Source organism: Coptis chinensis, chromosome 8, assembly GCF_015680905.1.
Source record: "Coptis chinensis isolate HL-2020 chromosome 8, ASM1568090v1, whole genome shotgun sequence".
Classification (NCBI taxonomy): Eukaryota; Viridiplantae; Streptophyta; class Magnoliopsida; order Ranunculales; family Ranunculaceae; genus Coptis; species Coptis chinensis.
The window spans coordinates 85,914,488-85,931,873 of record NC_141463.1 but is presented as its reverse complement, the minus strand read 5'-3'; the positions used below and the strand labels follow the sequence as shown (position 1 = coordinate 85,931,873).

At 35.0% G+C, this 17,386-nt stretch overlaps 2 protein-coding genes and 1 long non-coding RNA gene across 5 annotated transcripts; 2 read left to right on the top strand and 1 right to left on the bottom strand.

Annotated features, from left to right (window-relative positions):
• The first annotated feature begins 8,968 nt into the window (after positions 1-8,968).
• LOC147483825 (putative serine/threonine-protein kinase PBL8) lies at positions 8,969-12,921 on the top strand. 2 transcript variants are annotated; one of them, XM_086575346.1, is made up of 7 exons: positions 8,969-9,206; positions 9,305-9,624; positions 9,718-9,853; positions 11,304-11,440; positions 11,541-11,664; positions 12,168-12,610; positions 12,684-12,921. In XM_086575346.1, the coding sequence occupies exons 1-7, from the start codon at positions 9,155-9,157 to the stop codon at positions 12,801-12,803; spliced, it is 1,332 nt and encodes a 443-aa protein (XP_086431472.1). In that variant the 5' UTR covers positions 8,969-9,154; the 3' UTR covers positions 12,804-12,921. The 2 variants fall into 2 exon arrangements, with proteins under 2 accessions (XP_086431472.1, XP_086431473.1); XM_086575347.1 differs by having other exon boundaries at positions 8,987-9,206; positions 12,168-12,921.
• A 630-nt stretch (positions 12,922-13,551) lies between these two features.
• LOC147483824 (vacuolar protein sorting-associated protein 32 homolog 2-like) lies at positions 13,552-16,347 on the top strand. Of its 2 annotated transcripts, XR_015204871.1 has the most exons (6): positions 13,552-13,762; positions 13,969-14,068; positions 14,174-14,259; positions 14,345-14,415; positions 15,976-16,057; positions 16,141-16,347. XR_015204871.1 is itself a non-coding variant. In XM_086577833.1 (5 exons), the coding sequence occupies exons 1-4, from the start codon at positions 13,676-13,678 to the stop codon at positions 14,372-14,374; spliced, it is 303 nt and encodes a 100-aa protein (XP_086433959.1). In that variant the 5' UTR covers positions 13,552-13,675; the 3' UTR covers positions 14,375-14,415; positions 15,976-16,347. The 2 variants fall into 2 exon arrangements, 1 of the variants encoding a protein (XP_086433959.1); XM_086577833.1 differs by having other exon boundaries at positions 15,976-16,347.
• On the bottom strand, positions 14,856-16,714 carry LOC147483823 (uncharacterized). The gene is made up of 2 exons (XR_015204872.1): positions 16,574-16,714; positions 14,856-15,214 (listed from the first exon to the last, which is right to left on the bottom strand). It is a non-coding gene; the product is annotated as an uncharacterized LOC147483823 (long non-coding RNA).
• Positions 16,715-17,386: the final 672 nt, after the last annotated feature.

The following is a 17,386-nucleotide window of genomic DNA, read 5'->3' as shown; positions in this document are numbered from 1 at the left end:
AAGATTGATTTATTTGCATCATATCAGTGTTGGGTGCTGATGGAATCATTGTTTTCTAAGGTGAGTTTGGGTTTTACAATTTGGGCAATGCTGCAGTAAGCTTAAATTTGAATATGCGTTCAGATTTTCAGTTTGTTTTATCGCATTATAGTGAAATTTAAGCTGTATTGTTATATTTTGATGTTAGGTCCTTGAATTATTGCATTTTGACGAAAGTCTCGATCTCGCAAATTAATATTGGTGTAAATCTGATTTTTTTTTTCGTTCCAGGGATGGGTTCTTTTTGAATTATTGTTAGTTGTATTGTTGTAAGAACTGAGTTTGAAGAAAATGTGGAGTTATTGATATGAGTTTTGTTGTAGAAGGGTTGGAGAATGAGATAAGAAGGAACTAGTTATGTGGGAGTTGGTTATTGACTGAAAACCTTGAAGGACTGTGTAGTAATTAAATGAAATATTAGGGAGAAAATGAGGAGAAGAACACAACCATGTGTTTCCTAGGCTTCAATGATATGGATAATTTCCACAATATCACATTCTATCTCTTTTCCACTCAACTTCATCTCTTCGCATATAATGGATCATCAACAAGTATCTCTCTGTCTCTCTCTCTCTATTTGTCCTTCTTCGTCCTCTTGCGTTACTTAATGTTATTTGCTTTGTGCACTTTAATTGATTTCTAAAATGTTTGATTGTTTGTACAATTTTTAGAACACCCATATGTTGATTTAATTTAGAGAAGACCAAGTTTTATATTTTTTGAATACTAATTATCTCTTGTAAGATAATTTCATTATCTAAATTAATACCGAATCACTACTAAATGAAGAGCTTTTTGTGTCACTTTTTTTTAGGCCTCGTGTCACTTTCTACAAAAAAGTGACACACAGAAGTTTGATGTGTCACTTTTTTATGGAATGAGGGTTAACGTGTTGCTTCTAGGAAAAGTGACACAACAAACTTAATTTTCCGTATCACAATATTTGAAAGTGACACTAGTGGTTTGGGTTGTTGTGTCACTTTTTACTAAAAGAAAACAAAAACAAAAGAAAACTACGATCAAATTTAAAAAAAATGACACAACTGGACCTACAAACACATAAGTACTACTCAAAAACTACTTCGAATGTCTAGCCCACGTTCTCTCTCCCACACTCTCAAAAACAGGTATATTGCACTTACAAACACCCTAAAAAACAGAATATGAAGATGGGCACTAGGGTGAGGTGCGACTTAAATCAGAGTTTCTCGTGAAAGTGACACAAGAAAATTGTGTTTAAGTGTCACTTTGGTTAGAAGTGGTAGAAATAGAGAAATTTTATGTGTCACTTTGGGTTAAGAGAACACGTCAATTTTTATATGTATTTCGTATTTTCAAAAAAGTGAAACAACCAGATATTTACAAATCCCTTCCGTAGCACGTGCTCTCAAAGGACTCCCTCAACAAAAAAGAAAAATTCGCAAGTTCCACTCAAATTAGGTCATGAATACAATCAGGTCATCTCTTTCTCAACAATTCCAATGTTTCATCTGCATTAAGCGAAATGAAGTTTTCCCAACTAGTTCGAAGCGACATCTTCTTCCTTTTTTTTCGCATTATCACTCACTGTTGTTGCTCTTTGTGGTTTCTCAACATCAAGGTAACCCTATCCTCCTTTTTCTTCCTTTATGTTTTGAAAACAAAATGATGTTTTGGTATTCAGTAGTCGTGACTTGCAAAAAAAAAATGTTCTTCTTTATTGATTTCAATATTATTCACGTCGATTCTTTGAATAACTTACGGTTTCGATTTATTTCCCCTCATTCTCTGCTGCCTCTTAATTTCATGTTATTCAATTGAATATGGTTTAAGAGGGTTAGGATTTTTAAATAGATTAGTGATCCACAACAAAACAAATTTGGGTTTTTTATGGGAAGTTTTCTTCTTTATAATTCTCTTTGGGTTTCTATTATGGGTTTGGATTGTGTGTCTATTAGCAGAACCCTTCAATGTTCGCTCTACCAACTGAGGTTCTTCTAAGCTCACATTAAGTGTATAGGGTAGGCTTCTCAATGTTAACTAAGCTATAATAGAATCTCATTTGCTTGTAGAAGGCAAGCAAAGTGAAAATGGGGATATAATCCCAGTAGCCAGGCTAGCAACATCAAGTTGAGCTCAAACACACTTTGAGCTTAATATTGGTTAGCATATATATATGTGCACTTGTTAATCACGAGTGTTTTGTCCACCAGCCAATATAAAAACTATGGGCTGAAAAGGCAGGTAGCAATTGTTTCTTCCTGTTACTTATATAATTGTATGATATAAACACATGCTACTACCGTCAGAATTTAGGATTGAGACACTAATTTCCATATCTTACTACTTACTATGTTCATACATAGCATATAATCTTCTTAGAAGGAAACAACGGGAGGAGCACATTAATTGTTCTAGTTGTTCAACATGACCTTCAAGTATATGATTACTAGATAAATGTTCATTGTAAGTGAGACATGTCTAATTTTTTTTCTATTTGTTAGTGTTTTTTTTTTTTTTTTTTTTTTTTTTTTCCAGTTTCATATCCATACCACTGTAAGCCATTTTGACTCAATACTTGCAGAAATGATATGTTAGGGTTAGTGTTATCTTTTTTACTAGTAAAACACGACATTCAAATTTTGTGGATATTGCTCGCAAAGTCTTTTGTTTGTTTTTCTTAATTTGTTCCATTGTACGTCGAGATGGCTTACATATTGTGTTCTATGTGTGGTGTTATACATTCACTTTTGGCTTCTAAGTAATTCTTATAAATAATCTGATATGGGAGAGACATTTAAAGTTCAACTATGCTAGTAAGTTGATTAAGATTACACTATGATGAATGTCATACTAATTACTTGATACTTCTCTTTGTTCGTTCTTTTTGTTAGTAGTTGACTTTGAATGAGAAATTTTGGTGGGTGGACTAACAATTGGCCAGATAACGATGTCTTTTGGGAAACGGAATTAGGTCTAATTAGGTACTGTTATTTCTATTCACGCTTGCATATGATTCATCGTAGTTGATTCTTAATTGTAATCCTCTTACTTTTTTATTTCTCCTTCTACTAGTTTGAATCAAAATTGCTGAAATTCATTTCACCTTTTGCAAGTCTAATTAGGAAGTTGATTTCTCTTTGTATGTCCCTATTTAATGTTGAATTCACTTAATTGGATGTGGTCCAGAAACATGTTCATGCAATAACGCAAGCTAGCAATGTGTATTTCGTCAGAATCTCGACTGAAATATAATTTGAGGTAAGACACAGTTGAATGCTTCTCATTAGTTCTACTATGGCTGTGTTACTTGTCTGATAGCTAATCTTTTGGTAGAATTAATAAAATAGATGCATAAAATAGCCCTATCTGTTACTTTGTTAGAACAAGGCATAAATTATTGGTTTGGGGGTTGTGAAGGGTCATTCACTTCTTCTATTACTTTTGCTTACAACATATGGATTGTTTCACAGAGTTGAAGTGCAATTTCTTGCAAGTTTAGAATATAACTTTGTTTTCGTGCTGGATATGGTCTGATTTTCTCATTAGATATAACCAAGAAGTGCAACATGAATTGAGGCTACTTAGGCCTTTTATACAAGGAGGAGCTTTCAAACTGTTTCCTATCTCCTTAACTATGCACTTATGACCAACGTATGTACTTCATCCAATAATTATATAGTTTTATGATGTTTGTGTTGAAACCATCTGACTCTATCACTTGCTATACATAAAAGGGATTTAATAGGAATGTATCAATGATAGTTGCTATTGTTGTTATATTTGTTGTTCATTGTTTCCTTATTTTTCATTTGCCTTTGTTATTGTTTTTTGGGTCCCCCCCCCAATACACAAAAAAAAAAAACTCAGTATTTAGGGGAGACCCTAATTTCTCATCCGGGGTGATCCTAATTGGCTCATCTAGGGGTGTTTAATATTAGTTAACCTTTTTTTTTTTTTTTTTTTTTTTTTTTTCAAGTGGTTCAAGTGGTTCTATGTGTGTTAATATCTAGATGATGCTTCATATTATATATAAAATTAACTATAAGAAACAAGACGATGTACCCTACTGATAGAAAAAGTATGAATCTGAACTTTCCTTACCATCCTCACTGACCCTCTCACCTCTCTTCATATGCACTACTTATAAGTCCCAATGCAATATGTATAGCACTATTTGATAACGTGATAAGATATGGTAGAACAAGAGTTACTTATTGCTAGACTCTCTTGCTAACGTATACTGTTCTTATCGATTTTTTTTTCTTACTTGTGCAATATACCGTACCCTTCTTGATTCACTTGATTTTTAATTTTGTATAGTCATAGTGGAATAAGGACTTCGTGATGCAGATGCATGGATCGATTAACAGATGAATAAATGACAGCTAGGTTCTTTGGTGTTGGAAGTGCGCATAACAAACTAAGATATAGCTAGGATAGCATTAATGTCATGTAATTTTATTTTGTTTGCTTTATTGTTATTCTTTTGGTATTAGAATAACTTATTTTGTTGGGAGTCAAACTAGATGATAGATACTTGGTTTGATCAATGAAATCAATAGAAGTTAATTGTTTTGAATGTTGTCTCTTTTTTCTCGAGTGGATGTTTCCATCATAAAGCAGGTTAATGTAATTTTGGTTGTGATGTTTTGATAATGTGGATGTTCTTTATATCATAAAACATGTTAATGAGATTTTGGTTATGACATATAGGATGCAGGTTGAGAAATGAATGTATTTGATCTAATACAAAAATGAGAAAAAATTAAAAAAATTATATATATGTACATTAATGTCGCTTTTGAAAAAAATGACATAATATCTATTAACCAACTCTTATGTGTCGCTTTCTTTTTCATACGAGTTACATAGAGTTGATTCCCAAAAGTGACACAAGAAGTAAGAGGCTTTTGTGTCGCTTTTGACGTACTTGTGTCTCACTCTGGTTCAAAAATGACACAACTAGTATACTTAATGTCACTTTTGACGTACTTATGTCTCACTCTGGTCCAAAAGTGACATAACTAGTATACTTAATGTGTCACTTTTGACGTACTTGTGTCTTACTTTGGTCCAAAAGTGACACAACTAGTATACTTAATGTGTCACTTTTGACGAAATTATGTCCCACTCTGGTCCAAAACTGATACAACTAGTGTCACTTTTGACAAGATCAGATGACACTCTTTCTTTCTTAAAAGTGACACAAGAGGTTATTCTTAAGTGTCACTTTTATTAATAAAAAGTGACACATTTAGTAAGACTTTTGTGTCACTTTTGGTAGAACTTTATGTGTCGGGGGCTTATAGGTCACTTCAGAATTAGTTTCAAAAGTGACACAAGTGACTTCTTGTGTCACTTAAAAAGTAACACAAAAAGCCCTTCTTTTAGTAGTGAATGTTATTGCAATAGCAAAATGCATGTCTCATTTTGTAATTCTTTGTGCTTAGATAGTACGGTCTTTGATCAGTTCTCACCACTTTCTTTATATTAGTGATCAATAGTAAGCACATTACTTTGCACATAGACAATCTACATTAAAGTATTTCATATGAAGTACTTTTTTTCAGGCTTTGAGCTAAAATCGATACCAAATCAACATGCTACGCAGTTAGATTAGCTTTGGTCTGCAACTTTTAGTAAATTTATCAAATGGATTACTCTCATAAGAAACATATGGTGTGAATAGAAAACTCGGGAACTCCGACTTGCGTTCGATTAAGTACTTTAAGCATCCCAGTGTCATTGCAACTAAAGTATTCATGCCAATATGCCACGCTCAAATAGAATAGAATAAGTTTATATGTCACTTTTTTGCTCTATTTCCTTGGCACCAAATGTCAAAGTGATAATACATTTGCCTCATTATTATTTTTTTGAGGATGCAGGTGGCTGATTTATTTAACCTTTCACATGCTCAGTCCATGTTAGTCTTTTGTTATTTTGTTCTTTTTATCTTATATATAAATGTTGGTATTTATTTTCATATGAAGAGACGCCTTTTTATTTGTTTTGTACTATTTGCATATGTTATTGTAGAGTTCTACTTAATATAAAATGTTTACATTATTTTTATAGTTATTCCAATGCGGTAGAGTGAGAAGCTATTTATGGTTTAGTCGTATGTAGTTCACTAAGAACCAGCATAAGTCCATAAACATACTTGGAAAGTTAAACATCTTTCTTACTGGAATAGGTTTATGTGGAAAAAAAGTTTTGTGTATCACTTTTTTAGTAACACACTGGTGATTGGTGCTAACATTTTCCTATTAGATTTGTAGTGACACGTGACTCTACATTCATATTTGCGATTTTAGCTAGTTGTGTTTATATTTACGTATTTAATGATCAATTTGTGTGTGTTCTTTTAGCCACTGCACCATTTAATTCAGTTGTACTCTAAATGGAGAACTCTGCCCATGAGAACTCATTGTTGATACTTAATGACAATGCAATTCATGATTGTGGAGAGTGGCAACAACAAATACAGAGAAATTGACGCCAAAATATGACTAAAGAACAACTTTTCACATATAGAGTCGTATCAAGACACACGACCAAGGTATTAGTCGAAAAGGGCAACCAACTAGGTTGCTTTAGAACTTTCACGAGAAATGTGGTCTACACTGACATGTTCTCAATTAACTCCAAATCACGCACAATGATGTCTCTCATAGGTTACTATCTTCTTTCTGATGTAAGTAGCTTCGAAGCTTCTCTGTACTTTTCAAAAAATACATATGTTCATAGCTCTTATATACTACATTTAGATTGATATACACATCGAGCTCTAGCAGTTTTGGCTCTCCTCAAAGTTTTTTCACGTTTCATCAAGCATTTAGTCTAAGCAACCTACTTTGTGAGCACAAGCATAAATTGAGCTTGGTTATGGCCTTCCTGGCATCAGGTTAACAAGACAATGCCTCAAAGCTCTTAAGCTTGCAAGGTTTGACGTAAGAATTCTTTGGATTATAATAAGCTAAGATTTTAAACTACACATGCATGATAAAAAAAATTCTATTTCTTGAAAAGGTCATATGAAAGAAGAACCTTGCTAAGGGTTCTCCTGTCCCCTGCTATTTACCTTTAAACAAAAGTTAATTCTCACTCACTGGCTTCCGCTTGACATCTATCAGACGTTTCTTTACTAGGAACATGGTGATATTTCCTTGGACTCTGTACTCATGGGATTCTTTTTCTTTTTCTTTTTTCTAAACAGAGGATTCGAGTTTGTAATTGGTAGTGTTGCGAGAGAGAAAGTGGTTTAATAGCAAGTTTTCTATCTGACTATGATCTATCTTGCTTTCTAGGTCAAAGCATTGGAATTTGCTGGTCTTGCTCCGGAAGGAAGCCAAAGACTTCAATCTTTTCTTGAACAAGTTGCAAAAATGGGTTGTAAATGGTGGAAGGTATGAGCTGCATTCAATGCACATACCCCTTATTTTAAGTTGATGGATCACATTTCAGAAGACATCATGAGGGAAAACCTATAAAGAACTAAAACTTCTTGAAGATGCTTATGGTATGCGTAATAAAGGTGCAGGAACTAGGAGCATCAAACAAAAACCAAAACACCTTTCACTACCTAAGCAAATCTTATCAATCAATGAGATTGATATACTTATTTAATTAAACTCTGACGCGATCACTTTTTAGTGAAACCTTACTTAGATGTTACACAAGGTAGAAGCTAGAATCCTCCTAAAAGTACATTTCATAATGCAATTGTGTGTCTTTGTTGTATGTTTTGTTCAGAAAATGATATGTGGTGCTGTTCCAGGTTGATATAATTGATTCACTACCTAAAATTTGTCCAAAAGTAGAAGCATGGATTGGGAATGTAGTCCTGGATGAAGGCAATGTAACGATACTCACATTGTGTGTTTGGCTCATGACAGTACTCTACGTCCATGATCGACAAAGAAGGTTTGCACCAGCTGCTGCAGATATAGCTCTCCTGCAACATCCCAACAAACATGACATACCCGCACCTAATTAGTGGAAGCTGTTATCCATTTTGGGCACAAAAAATGGTGCAAATTTTGTAAAGGTGTTTTTAACAAGCCCCAAGTTTAGCCCAAAATTTGTTTATCCTTAGAGCAGGCCAGAGTTGTCTTTAACCTTCCTACTTGAAGTAAAGGTGGAAGATAATGCGGAAAGAAAGTGGTGGATCCAAGCTAAGAGACTTACTGGCAAACAAAGCGTGGGTTTAACACTGTCAGAGTCCATCCTTTATGGAATTACAGGGGTCATTCTGAAATTGCTTTGGTTGAGTTTAACAAAGGCTGACCTGGTTTTCATAATGCAATGTCATTTGAAAAATATTTTGAAGCAAATTATCTTGGGCTCTTGGCTGCTTCAATTTTCTGTTATTTTTCTTGTTCAGTTCATTTGGAATGAGAATAAAGACTAAATCCGTTATTTAGTACGTGTGTTGGTATTTAGTGCCTTAACAATTGTTCTTACAATACTCATTGTCTTCTTCCTAATATTATACCTACGACAGGTACAAAACTTATCTCCTCCAACTTCTAACTACATGTCATATTGCTAAAACGTGTGTAGCACATGCTAGTAGTTGATTTGTATCGAGACACACGCCATCGGATTAGTGCGCCTTTTGTTCTATGTCCCCATAACCATTACCACCCTGATGATTCATAATTTCATACTGCCGTTTAGTCATCATGCAAATATCTAATTTCTGAAAAACATACGAAACTATCAGTATGGTATTTCAGCAGACATCGCAATATTTCGTGGCAGTTTGTACGGTTCCAAGAGAATCTAAAAAAGCAAAATGAGCAACTATGAGTTGATAACACGTGCAAGTCAGTGCATTTCCACTAAAACAAAAACATAGATAAGTGTGTACCCAGTCAAATTTCCATTTCTAACCCGATTTAGTTAGTTAACAGTTGTTATTGCTTTAAGTACACAACAGTTCAGTTAAGTCGTTAGAAACACTTCAGTCCACTAAAATAGAAAGAAAGAAAAAGAGTGCTTGCCTACTTTTTCAAAAAAAAAAAAAAAAAATTAGGGTTTTTCAATCCACACACCACAAAACCCTAATTTTTTTAAAATTGAAGAAATCAAAGAATGAAACGTTGTATAATTAGTGTAAAACAACAAAATGGGAAATTGTGGAACCAGGGAAGAATCAGCTGTAGTTGCAAATGCTCAAGGTATAAACTTTATCTCAATTAGGGTTTGTTTTATTATTAATTTTTTATTTTTGAGGTTTAATAATTAGGGGTTTTGTTATTTGTTTGATATTATGCAGTTCAACAATTGCCCATTAAGAATGTTGGTTCAGAAAAGAGGTATAATCGTTCATTTTCAGATTTAAGTGATCCATCCACACCGAATCATATTGACGATACGCGGAAAAATGCTATGTTTGATACTGTTATTGCGTTTACGTTGTTTGAATTAGAGACGATTACTAAGAGTTTTAGAAATGATTATATTCTTGGTGAGGGTGGGTTTGGTACTGTTTATAAAGGTTACATTGATGAAAATGTCCGGGTTGGTTTGAAGTCGCTTCCTGTTGCTGTTAAGGTATTGAACAAGCAAGGACTTCAGGGGCATAGAGAATGGCTTGTGAGTTTAGTGGGATTTTTTTTTCTTTCTTTTTGGAACGTCGGTGTTTATGTTTGTATTGACTTTGTTATTTTGTTTGTTTGATGATTATAGACAGAGGTTAATTTTCTAGGGCAGCTTACACATCCAAATTTGGTTAAGCTGATTGGATATTGCTGTGAAGATGATCATAGGTTACTTGTCTACGAGTTTATGTTCCGTGGAAGCCTTGAGAACCACTTGTTCAGAAGTATGAGTTCTCTTCTCTTTTCGGTTTTTGGATTTACAGTTTGTTGTTTTAATTATGTGATTGAGATCTTAACAATAGTTATTATTGAGAATAAAAAGGTTTTGTTACTGTGTGGATAATTTGCTACGGTGATTTTGATTGTAAGAAACGTATAAGTTGTTCATATCTTTGCATGATACATTTATTCCATATTACCTATTTGCGGTGCATTATGCATTGATACATGTAATCTGTTCTAATAAGTGTTAGTTATCTCTTCCTTGATCTGAAAAAGTTCTGAACGTAAGACTATAAATTACTTATTTCTAAGATGATTTACATGGCCAAGCGCTTGATCCTTACCAAGTCAACACCCGAAGATCCTTGGAGGAATGAACTGTACCTCACTTGCCACTGCCAACATACTTGACTATAATGGCTTTTCCACTGGTACTTGTTCTCAGTCAGCGACCACCCTTATAAAAAGGTTGCTAATGTTAATGCCAAACTAGGTCTTTAAAGATATTACGGATTCTAATTGTAAGAAGTTATAACGTGTCTTATAGATGTGAAAACAAGGGAAGTGTTGAGCTTGGGATAATCATACACATGTGCAGGTTTGGAATACCACAAAATGTTTGGGAACACTTTTTAAACTATTCTGAATTCCATAACCCACAGTGAAGAAGGTAAAAGGCTGAGGACAGGCATTTATTCTGTTTGTTTGTTGTTTATTCAGTTATAATTAGGTTACACATAATGGAAAAACTCAACGTAAGCTTTATCAATAAGAAAGCATATCAGATGCCTTCAAAGATATGAGTTAAAACAAAATGCCATTATATGTGTGAACTTTGTACCATATATAACTTTCCAGTTTGTTTCTCTTTCTAATCGTTGTTAATTTGGATCAGTAATTTTTTTTTTAATCTAGTAAATCTTATTACTTCATGCCACTTTTTTATTAGCCTACTTATTGATTTATTTTCTTGCTTCTTTTGTCTGATGCTCTCCTGGCCTCAAATATTACTACCTTTTAACTAGTGGATAGGGCATAGCGCAATACAACTTTACCTTTTTTTTATTTTTATAGAAACGGTACTTTCCTTACCGGATTGCGAATTAAGTTTTATCTGTTGTACTATTAGGTGAACACTATTACATGATTTTACAATCACCAATTTAAAAATTGGTAAAACAACCTAGGTTCCCATGTGGAGCACACGTCTCTGTAGTATTGCCTTGTATTATAGTGGTGACTACTGTAATCAGTTTGAATTGAGAGTTATTTACATGGTCAACTTAAATCATGTTGCATTAAACTCTGGTATTGTGTATATGTTGAAGTGGATGAATAATTTGCATATGTATGTCAGTATGTCTCCATTAAGTCTTATTTTGTTCGTCAGTCATTTGGTTTTCAATTTTCTGTACGCCAAATGACATGGACTCCATTTCTTGAGGCATTCAGAGGTGGCTATTTCATTGCCTTGGGCAACAAGAATGATGATTGCCCTTGGAGCTGCTAAAGGGCTTGCTTTCCTACACAATGCGGAAAGGCCTGTTATTTACCGGGACTTCAAGACCTCAAATATATTACTGGATTCTGTAAGTGTTAGTTTTATGAACTAATCAAAGTTTGGGGCTGCATTTTATCCTCACGTTAGTTACATTTTTTTGGTTTCATTCTTGTCTTATACATTTGCAGGATTATGCAGCCAAGCTTTCTGATTTTGGGCTTGCAAAAGCTGGACCACAAGGTGATGAGACTCATGTATCAACTCGTGTGATGGGTACTTATGGTTATGCTGCACCTGAATATGTAATGACCGGTATTTTCTCCTCACTCTTAGCATGTACTCTTACTGCTGAAGCAGGTAGTCATAGAAATTGAAATTTTAGCTTACATTAATCTTAAGAAAGCTGAATCCTGCTAGTGAAAGCTAGGTACAACCAGCTGCCACTTCGTGATTGCAAAAGTTTTAGTCGATTAGACATTCATGCCACGACTTTTGAGTGAAATTTCTACCAGGCAACGACTACGCTTCAACACCCCAACCCCAAACCTTTCAACATCAATCAAGATTCGATCAACAATTTGCTACTTTGCGGTGGCCTGAAATTGTTAAATAATATGTATTGAAATGGAATATAATTTTATTTATAGGTGCATCTAAGATTTTCTTGAGTTTCTGTTGCCTGGAACCAAGGGACTTGCAAAACACACGGTGCTTCCTTTGGGGAGATTGTGTGGCATCTTGTAACTAGGCGAGACATATAAGTTTGTGTCCAGATCCATACTCTCTTGGCTGATATTTCCTATCTAACTGTCCAGGTCACCTGACTGCAAGGAGTGATGTCTACAGTTTTGGTGTTGTCCTTCTTGAGTTGCTGACTGGGAGGAAATCAGTGGACAAGTCACGACCCAGCAAGGAGCAATGCTTGGTTGACTGGGCTCGGCCCAAGCTTAATGACAAGAGAAAATTGCTGCAGATTATTGATCCAAAACTGGAGGATCAGTACCCTGTGAAGGCTGCGCAGAAAGCGTGCAGCTTGGCGTACTATTGCCTCAGCAATAACCCTAAAGCAAGGCCTCTAATGAGTGATGTGGTTGAGACGCTTGAGCCTTTGCAGACCAATGGTCCAGGTGAAGTCCTGACCAATCTTCGTACCAGCTTTGGGCTCCCTGAGCAACGAATTCCACGCCGCTATGCAGGAAATGTTGCTGGTTGTCGTTCTCCCAACCCCAATTGCTCTCCTGGCCCAGCAGCTTGTAGGGTGAGATGAGTAGACCTTTCACCTTTATGATCATTGTGTTTGTTTGCGAGCTAAGTGTGCTTCTTATGTTCAGGATGACAAGACATTGTGGCTTTTGTACGTTGATATGCTTGTTAAACATGTATCATTATTCTTGGCCTGTGTTTGCGCCATGAATGTTGTAAATTATGATTGGGTAGCTTTTCTTGTTTGATTCAGAACTGCTTTGTATCATGGCCTATAAAATGGTCAAACTGCCTGCTGTTAGCTTTTTGAACGTGAAGTGAGCTTTGATGGAAGTTTTAATGTCAAATTAGCCAAGTGTTTCTGTTTATTGTGCAATTGTGCACATGATTAATGACAAATCGGTGGCAGCCTAATTGATAATTTGATATACCCTTAGTACGAAAATTTCTTCTCATATCATTTTTTCACTGAACCCAGATACCAATCCTCAGTGAATCAAAGGCTGTTTCACTTTAATCTATCACATACTGTTGCTAAAGGTCCTCCATCCCTGCGCAGTCAAAGAAGATTCAAAGAAAAACTTCTTGGTTTCGGGTAAATAAGGAATTCTTATGACCGATAATGTTGATTGTTAAGATTTGAAATATACCATATTTAGCATCTGCTGAAGTGCTGATATAGGAACCTAAATTTCTTGATTTAGTGCTTGACTAGGAAACAATTTCATTTTTATCCACTGACGAGGCAACGTGGTGTTGCAAATAATGTTGGTTCCATACTTCCATAATCACATGCCACATCGTCTTAACCATCCAACAGTGGAAATATGCAATTAGCTAGTCAACCTCCAGCAATTCAAGCTCGGCCTATTTCCCAAAGGAGGCATAATAACATATGTTCAGGAGCCTTACACATTTACTCTCATTAAAGTCAAAATCATGCGATCCAAGTGACTTTGACTTGACTAACTGGATATATATTAAAATCAAAACCGCCAAAAAGGCAAAAAGGAGAATTGCAATTTTCAGTCCGGGCAAAAAAAAAGAAAGAAAACACTACTTTCCCACTCTCTCTCACTTTCCATTTTCAAACAAATCAAAATTTTCGAGAGAGAGAGAGATGGTGAAGTGGAAGAACTGGTTTGGAACAGGTTGCAAAGGAGAAAAATTGGCTTTATCTCACTCTACTCATGACAAGCTAAATGAGGTATTATACTCATTTCATGTAAATTCTTTTTTATTTTTACAGACGTAATAATTAATGGGTAAGATTTTTATTTTCAATTGTGGAAATGTAATTATTATTTGAGACATTGACTGAACATTAAAATTGTATTTTGTTATACAAAGGCAGTAACTGTACCATGCATTTTGCAGTTTTAATGCCTTTTCTAATTTTGATATATTCCCCAGACAATAGAGATGTTGGAGAGAAGAAAGGTTGCACTTCAGGAAAAGGTTGCAATTGAGAATGATAGGTACAAAGGTTTCACCAAGTTTAAAAATAAGAAAGGTACCTAATTTTGCATCTCACACATGCATGCCATGGCACATTGCTGATTTTATTCTGAATAATGTCGGAGAGATGTCTTTATTGATTTGAGGGTGTTCTTTGTAGCTGCAATGGAATGTCTTAGGAGAAAATCATTTTATGAAACACAACTAGAGCAGATTGAGAATTGCCGGTCACGAGTTACTGATCAGGTATGGTCCAATTCGTTTGATCTTTATTTGCGTTAAGGTTATCTGGAACAGCGTGTTCACTGATACTTGTCTTGTACTTTTGTAGATGAGAAGGATAAATAGTTTGACATTGTAGAAATCTGATGCTCTGAAGGAATATTTGCTAGAGTCGTAAATGTGAGTTCTTTAGTTGTTCAATCTGTTACAGTATTGTGTTTGTATTTCATTATAGTGTGAACGAGAGAAGTAACTTTAAAATGAAAACTTATTGAAAAAAAATCCATTTGACTATACGCCTTTCAAGTTTCAAGTCTCTAAACAACTTAAGATATGCAATTGCTAATTACTTTAATTTTTGAATCGTCATATTCTGTAGACACTTTACTGACTTATTCATTTGAGGGCTAATGCCTGGGGTTAGAACATTCTGAAATGTGAATTATGATATCCATATGACATTTATTTAGAAATCAGAGATGTTTGTAGGTTCCATTGGTATTTTCTCAGATATATGCCTAGATCACCATTAAATTTCCTGGCTAAACAGATAAATTTGTGTTCCGAGAACCGTACAATGGTAACAGGAGAGGGGAAAGGAAAGGAGTGAGGCAACAATATTTAATAACATAACATCACCAATATTATTTAGAAGTAGCCAGTACACATCAAGGACTAATGTAAGGTTCCAGAGACACTACCAGGACCCATATTAATATACACATATTACTTCGACCACAATCACTAACAACATGGGCTTGCTGAAAACCTCATCCATGATTATAATTATTAAGGAAACATTAAACACCAAACCAACAACCAGCATTTCATCAGGGATGTCCACCTCCAGGCTTCTTTGCACCCTTGAGTGGCCAGAAAGGGAACCTAGGCTTGAAGAAGGGAAACTTTCCCAAGTCGGTCTGAGGCTGGTAATAAGCAGCATTCTCCCTATCTGGCACATGTCTTCCACATTCAGAACCTGTCATGAGAGCAGAAACAAGTAAAGTAAGGATTAATAACACCTTAAAATTATTCTCCATCGTAAATTTTCTTTCCCGTTCGCTCTATCTCTGACATGAGATAGTGTTGCCACCCTCTCCATTTTATAGCCTGGAGAGACCATCTCATGTTTTCAGTTATGGTGTTCTTATTGATTTCTGTCTGTCTTCAAGCCTGATGATTATAGAAAATTGGTTAAAATGGTCTCTAAGATTTAATGCCACAGATTTGAAGTTTGTAATGTTTTAATGACCATGGTGTGGAATTAATTTCTTAATGCCCAACCACCCATGAGAAAGGATATATAGGACCCTCCACTCTGTAAATTGCATTTGGAAAAATGACCAATTGTGTTGGCCTTTTCTGATGGTTAAAACTTCCGTTTTTTTTTTGTTTCAAATGAATGTCTGTAGCGATATATAAATGGGTAGCTACAGTGTCAAAAAATAACGGATAAATTGTACCTAATGCAAGTGCTGATGTAAGTGCTGATACATCATGTTGCACTTTCAAGCTCATTTGGTTATACTATACATTTGTTCCTGGTTTCTCACTTCAACAGTAGAAACTTAAAATAGCAAAAAATTTGTATCTAAACGAAGAAGAATCAGTGTCAAAAGATCAGAAAATTTGTTGCAGGTGAATGGATGCTTGAGAACCTTTTATTTGTGGTTAGATATACTTAGGTCTATTCGTATTGTTATAATCAATCATTAACACATGTGAGTTGGGAAATTGCAGGATGTTCTCTTCTGCTCATTTTTTAGTAATTTTCAAGTTGAAGATGAAGCCGAGAGTTCAAGTCTGCTGGGGAAAATACCAGGTTGTGTAGGTGGAACTTTTTGTACAGATTGCTGCACAAATTTTCTGAACAAACTTTGAAGGAACTTTTGCCTTGATTATCAGGTGGTGCAGCTACCGCCAATGGTGTGGTATCACCAGTGCATACTGTGAGCCTTTTAAGGCGTTACTGTAAAGCCGATTCAATTATTGGCAATTACACCAGTATGATTATTAGTTCGAAAGATTCTTCTCCTTTTGTAGTGTGTGTGTGTTCTGAATATGTTTAGACAACCACTTCTCATGAAGAAATAAGAAATCAGTTACGCGACTGATTGTGATTGTTAGACACTACTTTACCAATAGCGATCCATAAATAGCAAGAAACATAAATTGAAAATTTCACTAATTTATCATCTATCCCCAGACAAAATGTAATAAGATGAATCTAAACAGTGAATGAGAGTAAATTGTCTATTGAAAACGAAAATAAATGCATTTTCTATAGTGGTAATGCAATGTAGTGAGCGGGTTGCTCCATTATTTTGACGGAATTTACCTCCATATATCATTGCCTTTTTAATGAGATGATTTACACATGGTATTCTCACCAATGGACAGTGAACCAATCGAAGTTATAGTATGCATTGATCGAAAAACAGATGTGATTGGTTATCTACATAACCCACCTTTTCTTACTCTAGTGTATCAGTGTATGGTGTAATGTTTTTGAGAGTGACACGAGGTCACGAGGGACTCCTACATTAGATGCCCGAAATATGGCGTCTGTCTCGTTAAGTAAATCTTACCCTTGTTTGATTGCTTAGTCAAATCTCTACTTTTAGGGTGTTTTAAGGGGAAAAAAAAATCTTATTCTGCAGGCATTCACTATTATATTGGAGGAAGTCTAAGTTCACTCTTCTGTTCCTGGAAGAGTACTGAATCCTGGATGGCTAACTTCTATAGTACATTGGCGCTGTTTTTGAAAATTTCATGCAACATATTTAGATGTGAGTTGATGAAGGCGTGCCCTGGTGTTTATATCGACAAGTCAGTTCCTTTGCTCCGTTTATGTCGCAAGAACACTAGACTAGAGGGACAAAACTACGTAAACGCTGTATTTGTTGAACCAAACAGAGCCTACCCAGCCACATTCAGGGCGGCTCTACCCATAGCATAATAAGCAGTCCGCTTAGAGCCCCGCAGCCAAGGGCCCCCCAATATATTTTAGCCCACAGCTTACTATTGTTTTATTAGCAAAAAAAAAAAAAAATCTATTATTGTTTTTCATTTATTTTTATTCGTTAGATAAACATTTTTATATTAGAATATTGGAAACTAGAAAATCATGTTAAACATTTTTGTTTTTCTC

Excerpts from the sequence above, each read along its gene's own strand:
- LOC147483825 (XM_086575346.1), top strand. The coding sequence starts at position 9,155 with ATGGGAAATTGTGGAACCAGGGAAGAATCAGCTGTAGTTGCAAATGCT. Across the intron at positions 9,207-9,304 it reads TGTAGTTGCAAATGCTCAAG|TTCAACAATTGCCCATTAAG; the intron begins GTATAAACTTTA and ends GATATTATGCAG. Across the intron at positions 9,625-9,717 it reads AGGGGCATAGAGAATGGCTT|ACAGAGGTTAATTTTCTAGG; the intron begins GTGAGTTTAGTG and ends TGATGATTATAG.
- LOC147483824 (XM_086577833.1), top strand. The coding sequence starts at position 13,676 with ATGGTGAAGTGGAAGAACTGGTTTGGAACAGGTTGCAAAGGAGAAAAA. Across the intron at positions 13,763-13,968 it reads CTCATGACAAGCTAAATGAG|ACAATAGAGATGTTGGAGAG; the intron begins GTATTATACTCA and ends TATATTCCCCAG. Across the intron at positions 14,260-14,344 it reads GGTCACGAGTTACTGATCAG|ATGAGAAGGATAAATAGTTT; the intron begins GTATGGTCCAAT and ends GTACTTTTGTAG.